The sequence below is a fragment of the Malaclemys terrapin genome, chromosome 3 (assembly GCF_027887155.1).
Source record: "Malaclemys terrapin pileata isolate rMalTer1 chromosome 3, rMalTer1.hap1, whole genome shotgun sequence".
NCBI classification, from domain to species: domain Eukaryota; kingdom Metazoa; phylum Chordata; order Testudines; family Emydidae; genus Malaclemys; species Malaclemys terrapin.
The window spans coordinates 108,204,715-108,221,795 of NC_071507.1; the positions used below are offsets into that span (position 1 = coordinate 108,204,715).

Sequence of the window (17,081 nt, forward strand, 5' to 3'; positions counted from 1 at the left end):
CTGTCGATGGCCGGTGATGTGCTTGATGTAGATGTCCCTGGACCATCAGATGGCGTCTGAAACCATGAGGTGCCACATGAGACATGCATACCGTTGACCGATCCTGCAGGTCCGCAGCACACGCTCGTTGCAGGGGTCCCAGGCGCCCAGGGCTCCGACAATCAAGGCGTCCATCTGCACCTCATAGCCCTTTGCTCTCAGGGTGTCAGCCAGGGGGGCGTACTTTTCCAGCTTACGAGCTCGGGCTTCGCAAAATGCCTGTTCTCAAAGGAGACCGTGACGTCGACGAGAATGATCTTTTTCTGGGCCTCGTCGGTGACGACCACGTCAGGTCATAGCTGGCTGTCAGTACCGGCGATGGTGCGGTTCACGGAGATCTCCCCCACACATGGCGCGATGGCTTTCACAAGGCGGTTTTGGATGGCGTTGTGGCACAGCTGCCAGGCTCTGGAGTGGGGTTTGCAGCTGCACAGGACGTGGGGCAGGGTCTAGTTGGGGTAGCCGCACTTCCTGCAATGCTTGTCTCGGTTCCCGTGGAGGACGGCTCCGTTGAGCGGGACGCAGTTGAGCCGGGCACGGTGGATGAACCGCCAGTCAGCAAAACGGGTGAAGCCGCCCCCGGCGAGGAAGTGGTTGCTGGCATCCCACTTGCTGGTCAACTCAAAGGCTTTACCCTGGTCTGGTTTACGCTTCAGGGTTTCCATGTACAGCAAGCGGATGGCGGCCTTCAGAGTCCTCTCCAGGAAGCCCCTGGCCGTCGGGGTAACGATGGTGTTGTCGTGGGACCTGATCTGCAGCACCAGGATTCCCAGCTCCTGGCGCTCCTTGCACCATTCCCAGCGGCAGCTGATGCGCTTCCCCAAGCGACGCGTGGTGTTGTGAGTGCGGGACCACAGTGAAGCGATGTCGCGCCCGTCCTGTCCGAATTCCCCATCCAGGGAGGCGCTCAGGAAGGTGGCGATGTCTTGGTTCGAGGGGGCTCTGCCGATCCGCTTCTCTGTCGCATCATGCACGGCATTCGCCGCAATGTTCCTCACCGTGGCGTCGGGACATGTCAGCAGATGGAAGGTGTGGGTTATCACCGCGATGTCGCCCAGGTCACCCATGCGGGGGACGTTGGCGCCGCCGTGCCTGTGGGTGATGTAGACCAGCTCGTTGCTGGCTCTCTGGGGAAGGAACAACTACTTCTTCACCAGCTTCCGGATGATCTTGTCTGCCTTGTTGAGGGGCACCTTCGCCACGGCGGATCCCCTTAGGGTGAACGAGATGCGTGGGATCAGGAAGGTGTTCAGGGCGTTTATCTTCTGCCACGATGCCAGCAGGGAGGCATCAATCTTGGCTGCGTCCTGGAAGATCTCCTGGATGGTGTCCTCGGGTGTTTGCCGGACACGGAACCCTGTTGGCGTGCCAGATGCTGGTATGCCTGCCCCTCTGCCAGGGGGATGAGGGGCTCACCCGGGATCTGGAACCCCGTTGTCTGCACCGAGTCACTTTTGCTGCTGTCAATGTGCAGAGTTGCGCACTTCTTCGCATTGAAGCGGAGCTCCATCCAGTCAGTAATTTCGCTGATGGCATCTAGCATATCTTGGAGGCTCTCTGGGTCGTCCGCGGTCAGGACCAGATCGTCTGCGTAGGTCAGAATGCTGAGTTTCTTGCCGTGCAGGTTGAAGCCGGTCGGGCCGTTGGAGATGGCTCGGATGAGCGGTTCCATGGCCAGGTTGAAGATGATGGGGGTAAGGGGGCATCCTTGTTTCACGCCGCGGCGGATGGGGATGGCGTCCGTCTCTCCGTCCATGGCGCGGATGGTGGTGGTGCAGTCCTTGTAGAGGTCCCGTAGGATCTGGATGAAGGTTTCTGGCATCCCGAACTCTCCCAGGGTGGCAAAGATGTGATGGTGGGGTACGGTCCCAAAGGCGTTGGTCAGATAAAGCCATGCTACTGCGCACTGCCTCTTGGACCTCCTGGCCTCCTGGATGGCCGTCTGAAGGAGGAAGTTGTGCTTGTAGCATCCCTCGCAGGACATGAAACCCTTCTGCACTGAGCTGACGGCGTCCCCGCACACTGACCAGTCTGTGATCCTTGCTGCGAGGCAGCTGGCATACAGCTTGTAGATGGTGGAGCAGAGGGAGATGGGCCTCCAGTTGCCGGGGTCGTCTTGTTCGCCTTTTTTGTGGATGAGCATGGTCATGGACTTCTTCCAGAAGTGGGGAACGCGATGGAACTGCTTGCATTTGTTGAAGATGGCAGCGAGTACCAAGCAGCCGGGGTCTCGCTTCTTCAGCAGGGGGTAGCGGATGCCATCTTTTCCAGGGGCGGTGTTTTTGGTCCTCAACAGCCTCGCCTGCACCTCCTGCGGGGAAAAATCTCACTCCAAGTCCTCCGTGAGGTCGATCCGGGGTAGCGGGGAAAGGCACTCTGGGTGTCGCAAGTTGGTCTGGGCCTCGTGATCAAACACATCCTTGAAGTAGGAGTAGAGCCTCTCGGACTGGATGGCACAGTAGGAGGAGGTCCCGTCGAGGATCTCCCTCATAGCTTTCGTCCGGTTCATCCTGTATAGTTTCTGAATATGGGATGCAGCCGCCGGATCGTAGCGGGAGATCGCAGCGGCTACACCGGAAAGCAATCCGTTTGTTGTAGGTCTTACGAACGTGTTTGCTGAGGGCTGCGAGGGTCTGGACTCCATGGACGGGGAGACAGAAGGGGCAGAGAAGGAGACCTGTAGGGAGCGGGTACTGGAGGTAGATGCGGTCTTCTTCCCCTGCCTCACCCTCTGTGGGGCGGATCTCTGTTGTGCCTGCAGACTCGCCAGGTGATTCCTCTGGGTATGGCAGAGAAGCTTGGGGAGATGAAGTCGCTCTTGGGGGGGTGCTGGACTCACTGGCCACGTTGTCTCTTTGCCCGGAAGGGCAGCATGTGGCATCGAGATCTTGGGTTCTGAAGTGCATTCCCCTTCGAGCGGCCCTCTTCCAGACAGCCGGGTGGTAAGTAATTTTGGGGTCTGGGGTTGAGGAGGTGGTTCCTTCCGGACCATCCCTCTCTGGAGCAGTGGGGCGGCAATCAGCATCCTGGTCCTGGGTCGTCGGGGGGGGGGGGGGGCCTCCCCCGGTGGCATCCTTCCCGGCGGGGCGGCAATCAGCATCCTGGTCCTGGGAAGCGGGCAAGGTTCTCCAGGGGTCCCCCTCCTGAAAAGCTGTTGAGATATTCTTGCTTCTGGATGTGAAGTCCTGAAGAGCCGTCCTTCTGGAGCCGGGTCTCCCTGCAGAGGTATCCACGGGGGTTTTCTTCAGCCAGCTCCTAATATTTTTGTTCTTGCAGGTGGTCTGGGTCTTCCGTGAGGCACCAAGGGGGGTCTTCAGGATAGGTTTTTGCTGAGCTTTCTGGAAAGCAGGAACAGCAGCAGCCGATGACAGTGTAGCTAAAGCTGAAAAAGAGTTTTCTTCCAAAATAGGAAGAGTGGAGTATATTTTTTTAAAAAATGGCTGCAGGAGATTCCATCTTCTGGATGTGTGTTTGCAGTTGTCCATCAGAAGAAATTAAACTGATAAGAACAGACACTACACTTTGATCTTAGCTCCAATTTCTCCTCCCCTATACAGTAGAACTTCAGAGTTACAAATTGACTGGTCAACCACCACCTCATCTGGAACTGGAAGCATGTAAGTAGGGAGCGAAGAGGGAAAAAAAGAAATTACTACATAGTACAGTTCTGTGTTGAACGTAAACTACTAAAAAAATAAAGGGAAAGTTTAAAAAAAGAGGTCAATGTAAGGAAATTGTTTCTGTCCTTGTTTCATTTAAATTAAGATGGTTAAAAGGCAGCATTTTTCTTCTGCATAGTAAAGCTGGATTAAGTCAATGTTCAGTTGTAAACTTTTGAAAGAACAATCATACATTTTGTTCAGAGTTATGAACAACCTCCATTCCCGAGATGTTTGTAACTCTGAAGTTCTACTGCACTTGAAAGCGACCACAGATCAGGGAAAGGAGGAGCCAATGAGAACAGGTGAGTATGGATCCTTTAAAGGGTCAGTTCAGAGAGATGTCCAAGACAGTTAATCAGATGTCTGATGCTCTCCTTTCACTTAACATCCAAGCCCTAGGACTTTCCTAGAAATCCTTAAATTGCTGTGGGGGATCCCAGTGATAATGGAGAGAAGCAGCTGACAGGCAGTGAGGATGTCACTCAAAGACCAATGGAAGACAACAGGCTTTAAAAAGTATCTCCCGAAACCAGCAGCAGGGGGTTGGAAAAAAGTCAGGATAGCCAAGCAGCCTTTCCAGTTAGGGTGGGATGCTATACACTGAAGGCAATGGGAGAAGCAGCCTGTGACTCCAGTGCAAGACATCTCACTACAGAGGCCAGGAGCAACCAAGGAAGGGTACATGCTGGGCTGGGTTATCATTAGCTGGGACCTGATCGAGTGCTAACTGGGCTGGCAGAGAAAGACAGTTACAGAACATTTGAGGTTGATGGGAGTGAGAAAAACACATGAAGGGAACAGACCAAGAGCAGCCATGCACATCTGATGTCATAACTCAATAGGTGTGGCAAATACACTATCACACACAGTTTGCCAAGCAAATACTATGCAACCACAGATGCAGCGAGGCAGTGGGAACACCACATAGAGAGGCCCCACCAACAAGACACAAAGATCTAAAAGGCATAGGACAAGTGATCCAACTGCCCTCTGAGAGAGTGGGATTCAAAGGAGAACCCTATGTACTAGGCGGAGCACCTCCCAGGATAGCATGTACCTGCCCACTGGATTTCCCCCTTGTTAATTAGTTAGGAATTAAGTTGTATGTGGCAATGTACTTTTTCCTTCACCTGTACCTACTAAAATAACAGACTAGAATAGAGGAGATATTCTAGCCCCCATAGTAAGCCATTTATTCTGGCACAGCACTTTCTTTGTGGAATGCATACAAGATATTTTTGTAATACCTTAAAGTGGCTGACTTGCATATACAAAGTCATTTCAAACTTCTTTTTTTAAAAAGTCAGCTTTCTGAAACCTTATTAACTTTGGTCCCAAACTGCAAAGTTAAGCATGTGTGTCATATTCTGCAAGATGGGGACTTTCAGAATAACAGATTATGGTTGAAAGAAGAACAGGAGTACTTGTGGCACCTTAGAGACTAACAAATTTATTAGAGCATAAGCTTTCGTGGACTACAGCCCACTTCTTCGGATGCATATAGAATGGAACATATAATGAGGAGATATATATACACACATACAGCATATATCTCCTCATTATATGTTCCATTCTATATGCATCCGAAGAAGTGGGCTGTAGTCCACGAAAGCTTATGCTCTAATAAATTTGTTAGTCTCTAAGGTGCCACAAGTACTCCTGTTCTTCTTTTTGCGGATACAGACTAACACGGCTGTTACTCTGAAACTTGAGATTATGGTTGGTATTTGTGTGTGTACTAAGAACAATTCTACACATTATCCTGAGATATTTAAATTATACAATACAAAAATGGGTTTCATTACTTAAAATGGATACCATATGGGACCGTGTTTTCAGTGGGCCTCAACACTGACCTCCAAAACTGTGCATGCAGGATTTTGCATTTCCAAACCCTATATCTGCAAAGAACTCCGAGTGACCAAAGCATGAAAATCCAACTTCATAGAAAGGGTTTGAAAATTTGGCTCAGGCAAACTTCCAAAATCAGCTTCTAAGGGTATGTCTTCATTACAGAGTTAAATCAGATGATCACAGGGACGCCACTTGGCCAGTTTTATACAGGATGGTCTTTTTGAGAGATTTGTCCCGTCTGGTAGTGGGACAAAAACAGAAGTGGTTTTCTGCATTATTGGACAGGAGTTATCATTTTGAACAGCATATTGCTCCACCCCTGCCGGCATGACCACACGTGCAGCTGGTGTGGGATGGGTGCTCTTGAAAACTGAGTGCACCATGCATACAAGATCACCCATTTGGGTCATCTGATCCCACTGAGCGGTACCAAAAGAAACTGCACAGTCTGCTCAAGAAACTCCCTGAAGCAGCACAGGAACAAATCTACACAGATACAACCCTAATGCCCCAACCAGGGGTATTCTATCTGATACCCAAGATCTATAAACCTGGGAATCCTGAACAGCCCATCATCTCAGGCATTGGCACCCTGACAGCAGGATTGTCTATGTGGACTCTCTGCTCAGGCCCTATGCTACCAGCACTCCCAGCTATCTTCGAGACACCACTGACTTCCTGAGGAAACTACAATCCATTGGTGATCTTCCAGAAAACACCATCCTAGATGGATGTTGAAGCTCTCTACTCCAACATTCCACACAAAGATGGACTACAAGCCGTCAGGAACAGTATCCCCAATAATATCACGGCAGACTGGTGGCTGAGCTTTGTGACTTTGTCCTCACCCACAACTATTTCAGATATGGGGATGATTTATATCTTCAAGTCAGCAGCACTGCTATGGGTACCCGCATGGCCCCACAGAATGCCAACATTTTTATGGCTGACTTAGAACAACGTTTCCTCAGCTCTCGTCCCCTAGTACCCCTACTCTACTTGTGCTACATTGATGACATCTTCACCATCTGGACCCATAGGAAGGAGGGCCTTGAGGAATTACACCAGGATTTCAACAATTTCCACCCCACCGTCAATCTCAGCCTGGACCAGTCCACACAAGAGATCTACTTCCTGGACACTACAGTGCAAATAAGCGATGGTCACATAAACACCATCCTATACTGGAAACCTACTGATCGTTATTCTTAGCTACATACCTCCAGCTTTCATTCAGTCCACATCACACGATCCATTGTTTACAGCCAAGCCCTAAGATACAACCGCATTTGCTCCAATCCCTCAGACTGAGACAAACACCTTCAGGATCTCTATCAAGTGTTCTTAAAACTACAATACCCACCTGGGGAAGTGAAGAAACAGACTGATAGAGCCAGAAGGGTACCCAGAAGTCACCTACTACAGGTCAGGCACAACAAAGAACGTAACAGAATGCCAGTAGCCATCACCTACAGTTCCCAACTAAAACCTCTCCAGCGCAACATCAAGGATCTACAACCTATCCTGGAGGACGATCCCCCACTCTCACAGACCTTGGGAGACAGGCCAGTCCTCGCTTACAGACAGCCTCCAAACCTGAAGCAAATACTCACCAGCAACCACACACCATACAAACAGAAACACTAACCCAGGAACCAATCTCTGCAACAAACCCTGTTACCAACTCTGTCTGCATATCTATTCAAGGGACACCATCATAGGACCTAACCACATCAGCCACGCCATCAGGGGCTCGTTCACCTGCACATCTACCAATGTGATATATGCCATCATGTGCCAGCAATGCCCCTCTGCCATGTACATTGGCCAAACTGGACTGTCTCTACACAAAAGAATAAATGGACACAAATCAGACATCAAGAATTGTAACATTCAAAAACCAGTAGGAGAGCACTTCAATCTCCCTGGACACTCAACAACAGACTTAAAAGTGGCAATTCTTCAGCAAAAAAACCTTCAAAAACAGACTTCAACAAGAAACTGAGAGCTGGAATTAATTTGCAAACTTGACACCATCAAAGTAGGCCTGAATAAAGACTGGGAATGGCTGGGTCACTACAAAAACTAATTTTCCCATCCTTTCTTGTCAACTGTTGGGAATGGGCCACATCCACCCTGATTGAATTGGCCTCGTTAGCACTGAGCCACCACTTGGTAAGACAACTCCCATCTTTTCATGTACTGTATATTTATACCTGCCTACTGTATTTTTCACTCCATGCATCTGATGAAGTGGGTTATAGCCCATGAAAGCTTATGCCCAAATAAATTTGTTAGTCTCTAAGGTGCTACAAGGACTCCTCGTTGTTTTTGCTGATACAGACTAACACGGTTGGGGCAGAGTCACTCTGGCAGGAATTGCCAGAATGTCCAGTATTCCAGGAATGTGAGAGTGGCCACCCTAGGTAATCAGCACCTGGGTCTGAGCACCTGCATTAGCCTTACTTGGGTGTGAACAGCCACACTGCAAAGACTAACACGTTCCTGTGTCCTCGCTGGTGCTGCACTCATTCAGGTAGGAGGATTTCTGGGGGCATATCCCATGGTGATTTGTCCTGCTGTAAAATGAGCCACTCTATGATTCTTTCACAATGAATTATGAAAGAACTTATCTGTCCTTCTGTGCACATGGCAGGAAATGTGGGAACTACCAGCACTTGAGTGATTTATACTGAGTCCTCACTGCAAAGTGGATAGATTACTAACCTGAGTGAAAGCAACATCCATGATTTAGCCAATACCGCAGACAAGCCAGTTAGCCCGGGACGAAAGCATCGGGTTGAAAGACAGCTTTGTGTGTGGTCAGGCAGGGGTGTTGGAGTAACGACGTAAGTAAGAGACTGGGTTAACTCTGTGATGATGACATACAATTACATGTGGAAATACAGAGTAAGTGTAAAAGCCTGCATTTTTGTTTGAGCAGAAGTATGACTAATTTGTGTACAAATCTAGTTGCACAGTTTTGTGTGCACAAAATTGCAATTGCAAATTTAAGAATCTAGGTTGATGCCCCTTTGAAAACATGTATGTGCCTCTCAACTCAATTCTGTAAACAGTTACAACTATGCATATCCACATTTAAACTAAATTTAGATTGTAACCTCTTTGAGGCAGAGACCATCATTTTCTTATGTGTTTGTATAGTACCTATCACAGTAGGGCCATGTGCTATGATTGGGCCCCTAGATGTTACCAAAATACAAAGAAAACAATAATAATGCATATGGGAGGAAAGGAACGAGTGGTAGTAACTGGTTGTAGGATCATAAAAATGTTTGTAAAGTGCCCAATACATTTACAACCTTGATTTATGCTCAGGTAAGCATGTAATATAGTACCTAAAAATAAAAAAAAAGATAAATGGACATTCAGTGGAAAAAAACATTAATCTGGCTTCACGGGAAGCTGACATCGTTGGGAGCAATGGATGCTCAATCAGAGCTGTGGGTGCTCAGCCTCTCTGAAAACAATGCCATCAGATTATGAGGATGTATACAGTTAACCTCATTCTAGTACAATTAAAATTCTTGTTACTAGTGAAATGGCTTAACAAGTATGATAAAATAAATGTTTGGTACTGCTTCTTTCTGGTTTTCCAGCTCTGCAAAAGGACTCTGAGAAGTAGGAAATCACATAAAAATGTTCTAAACCACAGAACAAAAGAACGAAACAAAACAGGAGAAATGTAACACAGCAGTCATGGAGCCACAAAGTCACACACATGCACTATACCATGATCTCTCATACTTGTTGCAGAAGAGGGAGTGCTGCAACTCAGCAACCAGTCTGCAGTATTTAAAACAGTCATGTTGTCTCCTGAGAATGGGAATGGTATAATGGTTCATTGTCTGAATGTCTGCTCAATATACATGAATATTCTTTAATGCCAGTAGGTGTTTTTGCCCTTTGAGCCTAGTCTTTAGCTGCACAGTATTGCTTTTGTGAATATTATTCTAGCTGGTTTATTTAAATAAAATATACACATATAATTATTAGTGCTCTTAAAGGTCTAGTTTCAGCCCCTCCTTATTCTGGAATATTGGTATTTGGTTTTTAAATGTGAATACACTGAATCTTAAAGATATCACTAGATGGGTCTATTCCCTCCATGCTCACATGTAAATTTTTACAGACATTAGTGGAATTTTTGCATATAGAGAAGTGATTAAAACTTTATATTGTGGGAAGAAAGAACTGAATGACCAATATTTTGGTGTAAAATGCTAAAATAAGTGTAGTGCACACTAGTGTACAACATCTAAGAACCATGGGTGAAATTCTGGCTCTGTTGAAATCAATGGCACAACACTCATAGTCACAACAGGGGCCAGGATTTCACCTCGTAGTCTGATACCCTTGCTCACACTGTGCAGTGTCGCATTCAGACTACTCACCAGACCAAAGGCAGCAAAATCCATTATTAGCATAGAAAACAGAACTGTGATTGACCTAAATTTCAGCAATGTCTTTATAGAAGGAACATGGAGCACTAATCATTTAAGTAATAACTTAAGTAATAGTAGCAGTCATTAAAGAACAGGTTAGACAAATAGCTGTCAGAGATGGTCTTCGTATACTTGGTCCTGCTTCAGTGCACGGGGCTGGACTAGATGACCTGACAAGGTTCCTTTCTAGGATTTCTATGGTTTGAGCAATATACAATGAAGATTTGAAAAAGATTGGTATGTTACAACCATTATTTAAGTTATACTTTCAATACTTGCCGACAACTGAGTCTCCGGACCTAATGTCTTTCCTCATTCAGTTTCAAGTTGTTGAACAGAATTAAATGGAAACAACTGTACAAATTTGAAATGTTCTATTGTTCATCTTTTTTTGCTGAGGGCTGATATCTGTCTGCCTATCTATCAATCAGCCTTATGCTCATTATTAAATTAAAATGCTAAACTTAAAAAGTTTATTAAAAATAGAAAAATGACATATAGCAACTTTCTGTGCATTGATGATGTCTTACACTTACCTCCTGTTCCATTTGTTGTGATGGACGTGCTGCTGAGATTAGATTTATCCAGTTTGGAACTACTCGGATTATCACTGCTTCCAACAAGATTATGAGGACTTGTTAGATCCTGCATTTCCATAGACCTGTTAGAAAAGGAAGCAACACAGGAACATAATAAAATAAAATAAAACAACAACATTTAATATTTGTATTGCAATAATACCTAGAAGTTCCAATCAAGGTTTGAGCTCTCACTGTGTAAAGCACTGTGCCCTCCCAACCAAATATGATTCCATCCCTAAAGAGTTTACAATCTAAATATCGGCATTTGCACCTTAAAAAAAAGGACAAAAATATTATTTTATTGGAAAACAAACCTGTAGCTATTCTTTATTAGCAAAAATACTGTTACCAAAGTTTGAAGTTTCCATGATGACATCAGAAATGATATTTAACTTTATTCGTTTATTATTTTTGTGAGCCACAACAATTACTTATTCAATGTTAAATATCCATAGAAAACATATTTTTTACTTTTAAATTATTACTTTTATGAAACATCAGCCACTCTTACTTGAAAGCTATACTCAAAAAAATCAAACACATGTTGACAGGGAGCAGCAAATGTATTGCAGCACACAAAGTTCAGGAATTTTTAAAAACAATATGATAACATAACTATAACTCCATTTTAGAAGTCAATTAGATATACTTAGATTAATAACCTAGGTATGTTTCTTTGAAATCTTTGGCAACATTTTTACACCACACTTAAGAATAAGTTATTTATAATTAGATGTAGACAATAATATATTCTCTACTTTTTAAACAAGTATCACAATATAATTAACACACACTTATTAAGACTCATAATACACCTATAAGTTAGGTACATATATTGTCATCCTTCTTTTGAAAAGGGGGAACTGAAACATGGAGAAGTTAAAGGAATAGGCCATAGTCACACAGCACGTCACAGCAGAGCTAAAAAAATAATCTCCAAAGCCCCCCAACTCCTCATTCTGTATTCTAACCACTAGTCATAACTGTGTGCCTAATAAATGAGAACAGAAAGATGACAGAACAAATGAATTTGTTATGTACTATAGGAAGCTTATTTAATCCAATTATTTTATGCATTTTTGTTTGGTTACGTTTTATGTATTTTTTTCATTCCGTGTTATTTCCATATAGCCTAGAAAGTCATGATTTCCAAAACATGATATCACTGATTTAGATTTTTCATTCAAATTTAGAGCCTCATCACGACTTTTAATATCACAGCCATGTCAAGGGGATGTACACAGTTCTCCACCAGTGATAGGTCTAAGAGACATGCTGCCTCACTCACAACACAAACAGTATGCCTCCAGGTGTTCAGGGAGAGAGTCCATACTAGATTGGCAACTGCAATCCACTTCGCAATACGTGCGCAGCTTTTCCTTGCTCGATTTGCAAATTAATTACACGGATCTTCCCCCCCACCCCTAAAACATCTTTACTGTCCGCAAAGTTACAAGGCCAGCTACAAGAGAAAAATAATTTACCATGTGTATTCTACCAAGGCCAATAGAGAGATTATTTTGCATCTTATTGGGATTCCAATTTTCCTGTTTTGAAAGGAGTGAGGATGGCTGTGAGGGAGATGGAGTATAAGGGGCAATTTAATAGGAACTCCTGTTCCTATTTAAATGGTTATTTAGGGCAGGTGGAGCAGGGGACAGGTGTGTCAATACTGTGGGCACTTTCTGTCTAGTCCCTAATGTAAGCATTGAAAATTTCCCTCTGTAGCTTTCTGTCCTCCATGCTAATCTCCTGCATGCTCTGGGGAAAAATACCTGCATAATTTCTACCTCCAGCTGTTTGAACCTGTCTTGTCTCTCAAAGGGAAGGCTCATTTTCTGCTCCTAATAGTATAAATAACTTGATGAACATTCTAATTACTTCAGATACATTTGTACCAAGGTATACGGTTATATACAAGACTTGAAAGCCCTTCATTTTCCCATGTTGGGAAACATCACATCACAACTGGAACAATGTATTAAGGTCCTTCTCTGAAGCCCCTTAAAGCCAATACAAAGAATCTCATTGACTTCAATGAGTATTTGAGATGGGCCCTCTATGCACCAGAGTTCTTTCGGCAGGATGCTCTCCCCAGCAATAGTCTGGATGAGTAGTGGGAATCTTATAACTGTAGGGAGGAGGTCACATACCAGCATGTACAAATTTTATAACTAATATTCAATAATGCAAAGGCATAAACTGAGATTTAAATGGTCTTAACCCAGATTTCATCATCCAACCGCATATCCATTTCCATACATCTGTCAACAGAGCATTACATTTATTGTCTACGGGAAATGTGATCAGTGATGAAATAAAATGAACACAAATGATTTACTGTTCTGTCAGGTTTTGTTTAGCAGTTTTCTGTACAGTGAAGCTATGCAGCTAAAGGTTAAAGAAAGTCTGTGTTTCCATCTTGTATGTGTTTAAGAAAGCAAGAGGGTACCCAAGATAAACAACTGGTATTTCATTGCCTATACAGTTTAATTCTCCCCATGTGTTCACTAAAGCAATGTCATGATTTCCTGCTCAAAAATGACCAGCTTGGAGATACTTGATGGATACTTCCAGATTAGAAACAAATAGAAGTTGTTCCCTTTTTCTAGTCAGGGTAAAAACTCTACTCTGTTCTCTTCCACAGTCACACACAATGTCTACACAAGGATACACTTCAGTAATATTCCAGAATGCAAAATAATAAACTTCCCCAAATATTATAGTTTAAAGGCTCCAAACACCTTTTACTTCTGATATGAATCAGGGTTATTTAAACAGAAAACAATTATCCTATCAACTTTTTTGTTTACCAGACAATATAAACGGATCATCCCTCTTTTATACAAGGGACGGTTGTGATTCCACATATTTATGTCATCTATTGCATAGAAGAGTATGTTGTTCCATATTTTACTAATATGCTTTAAAAGTAGTGTGTTAAAAAGATCAATGCATGAATAGGAATTATGTTTGGATGAAAAAAAGAAGTACTTTAGTTTGGAGCCACTGTGCTTGTGGAGTCCCAATAAGATTTAAAATTCTTTCATAAAACCATTTACATATATTTGTATTTATCCACAATGGCTTTGCCCCCAAGCAAGCAAGCACCTTTAAATACTTCCAAGGTACGGTACCTTAAATTTAGATTTTACTTCTTGTGTGATGGATTTTAATTCACCTTTCTCAAGATATCCTGCTCACCGTTAACCTAAAAAAATCTCAGCTAAGGTACAAGAAACCTACTGCATATTAGGTAATGAAAACAAGTAAGTGGTTCTAAACAAATTTTCTAAAAAAAGATTAAATTATTCCAACATCTTGATGAATTTTTTTTTTCCAAATTAAATGCTTTGTAGATTTCTGCATTGACTTCAGCAGAAGCAGGGTTGGGCTCAATATGTTTTTCTTGCACTAACAGAAAAAGATGAGTGAAGTCTGAAGTACAAATTAGTGCTTCTAAACATACATGGTTTAGCCTGCTTTCTAGTGGATAAAGTGTTCATTATAGGCAGAGTGATGTCTATTGTTAAAGATGCCTAACATTTTTCATTATAAACACTTATTTTCAATTGCTTATAACTTTGCCACACTTTTAACCATTTGAGCTGACATTTTCCATGCTTGGACTCTGCTTGAATTTTTTTTGTATCTGCCCAGCAAAAATGGATTAGCTGTTTTTAGAGAATAAGTGTGAGGAATGAATAGATAGTTTTACTATTATAACTTTTCTGCCTGACACCCCCACCCCCACACACACACTTTTTTTTTTTTTTTTTTTAAACAGAGTATTAGCATCTCCATAGTTTGGACCAGAAACTTGAAATATAGGAAGGTGTTAGAGGCATCTTTTGCTGCCCCATAAAAACCCCAGGTTTGGCTAGCTCTAAGCCTATGAAAATTGGCATTTGCATATGCTCAGCAGAGGTTATTAGAGGCTTGTTGATAAAATCTCTAAACATTGCATCTGCACTGAGCATGCTCCCAGTCCACAGTGAGCTTGAGCTCTAGATGGAATCCAGCAGCAGCAGCCTTTAGAAAGAACTATGATTCCTAATCTTAGCTCTTCCACCATTCTGTGCACTTCACAACCCTTACACTGAGCAAGGACTCATGCTCCTAACTTAAGATGCAAGCAATTATCATTCCTCCCATTTTACAGTTAGGGTAACTGAGAGGTTGCACAAGGTCACTTCAGGCAGAGCTGGGAATATAACTCTGTCACTAGTATGGCAGAGCCAAGATTCATCCAGAGATGGCAGCCTTTGCAGAACAAATGAATGTGACAAAACTATGTCTGTGACTATGTCGCCTGTACCCACTAGACCACACTCCCTTCTGAAGCCAGCATTAGAAATTTCTGTTACTACAGTTTGCTTTTTTAAGAACCAAGGCAATTAAATTTAAAGGACGAGAATGTTGCAAAATTGAACACCCAAAAGTTAGGAAATGCCAGCATTAAGGATGACCATGAAATTTTAATTTGGTCCTCTTGTGCACGTACAATATGGCACAGGTTTAGTTATGTGACCAAACACTATTCTATAGGACCCATGCCTCATTCAGTGCACAGGCTATTCTCTTACGGTTTTAAAGCAGTGGCACAGGGTTGTATTCCTGACTCTGCCACAGACCTTCTATATGATTTTAAGCAAAACTATCACAATATATATCCACAAAGAGGCCAAAATAATACTGTATGGGAACCCTTACCTGTAGCATTTCTTAACTTCTGAATGCTTCACTTTGCAATGGTAGAATTTATTTAAATACAGGGGTTTTCTGCATTTAATATATTATAAATAGTAAGTTCAAACCTTCTTTGGCAAATCCTTTTGTTAAAATTCCCATTTTTTCTCTCTCAGTACAACTATAAGTTCATTCTTGCCACTTTTTTCTACAGGAAAACTAAACACCCATTTGCAAATTTTTAAATGAGCTAAAAATAAAATAATTCAGACAGAAGGAATACATATATTAGCCATTTTAGAAAAAAGTGTTACCTATGTAAATTGACAAGTTAAATAGGGTAGAACTAGAGCAAGCTTTGGGCCCTTCTCCAACTCAGGACACTCAAGTGGTGTTCATGACTTCCAGAGAACACCACATTAACCCTAATTGTGTCTTCTTTAACTTGATCATTTAAATGGCTAAAACGTTTTTAAACATACCTGTTTTGAAACAGAATACATTTTTACTGTACATAAACCTACTTTCTATCAGCAAGTTCTGAAGCACACACAGATCAACCATGAAACTATACAGGAAAACAGAAAACAAACCACATTATTTCCTAAATATTTAGCTTTAATTTTAAAGTATTTTAAATAAAAACTTTAACCAAATAAAATGCTCTGCAAGCCCAAACTCTATACCAGGTAACATTGGTAGCAATTCCAAAGTTAAGTGAATTTAAAGAAGGACTCTGTTTCACACTTAAATAATTTACTTTATTCTCTAAATTTGTCACAATAACTCCTTAGAAGACAACTGAATTCTCTACATATTTTTGAATAAACATCTTTACTAACTTTTGCTAAAGAAACATTTTAAAATGCTCAATTTTTAAAGATTTTTTTATGTTTCTTATATTCCTCTAGCTACAACCAGAGTTCCCTCAAATTCCAAACCTCTCTCCCACAAAAACACAATCTTATAACATTTCAGACATAGTCTGTTTTTGAACTTCTAAAATTAAACAAAGAGTTTCCCTTTATTTAAAATTATCATTTAGAGCTACACGAAGGCTAGCTGATAGAATTGCTCAGATCTGTCAACTACTTCCGTTTCCTAATGCTGCCAGCCCAGCTCTCTAACCAGAGGCTCAATTTAGATGAAAAACAGAAACAATTTTTTTTGTTTCTGTTTTTCATCAAAAACTTTCATTTTTTTGTCAAAATTTTCCAGCTGTTTTCTGAGTATGCTCCTGGTGAGCAAAGACAACAACTTATATCTCTTAATCTTTATTCTGAACAACCAACACGCAGCCTTCACTCTGAAAAAAAATACAACATATCAATATGCACACACACACACACACACACACACACGCAGATTTCAGTTCTGTAACTTCTACCTAAACGTCTAACGATCATTAACGATACAGACGACCCATTCATATAACTTTATCTAAACATTATGGAAAAACTTCTCACACCAAACCTCACTTACATATTTGCATACAACCCACGTACAATGTAATTTATGAAAGACACACCAGCCCTTTATGAATCAAAGCACATGAACATTCCAGGCAGTAAACATGGTCTAAGTGAGGGAGGGTGGATATATGTGGACTCTGGGGGGTGGAAGGGAGAAAGTTGAAGCTGATAAAGGAAAACTGACCCACTGAGTGAAGATGGGGTATTGTGGGATTTAACATTTATTTCCTTGTTTTTATTGTTTATGCTGGTAGGATGTGCTATTTAGCAGCCTTTACTCAAAAATAAAAAAGATTTTTGTGTGGGAATAAATAATAA

General features: G+C 42.6%; 1 protein-coding gene across 19 annotated transcripts in view; it reads right to left on the minus strand.

Annotated features, from left to right (window-relative positions):
* EYA4 (EYA transcriptional coactivator and phosphatase 4) overlaps positions 1–17,081 on the minus strand; it is a 214,988-nt gene that overhangs the window by 67,389 nt on the left and 130,518 nt on the right. For 11 of the 19 annotated variants that reach the window (XM_054023652.1, XM_054023653.1, XM_054023656.1 and 8 more), the window contains 2 exons: positions 10,558–10,682; positions 9,324–9,392 (listed from right to left, as the gene is read on the minus strand). In XM_054023652.1, the coding sequence (XP_053879627.1) occupies positions 9,324–9,392; positions 10,558–10,682 (194 nt within the window). The remainder of the gene's footprint in view (positions 1–9,323; positions 9,393–10,557; positions 10,683–17,081) is intronic. The other 8 variants (XM_054023669.1, XM_054023665.1, XM_054023666.1 and 5 more) reach the window with 1 other exon arrangement.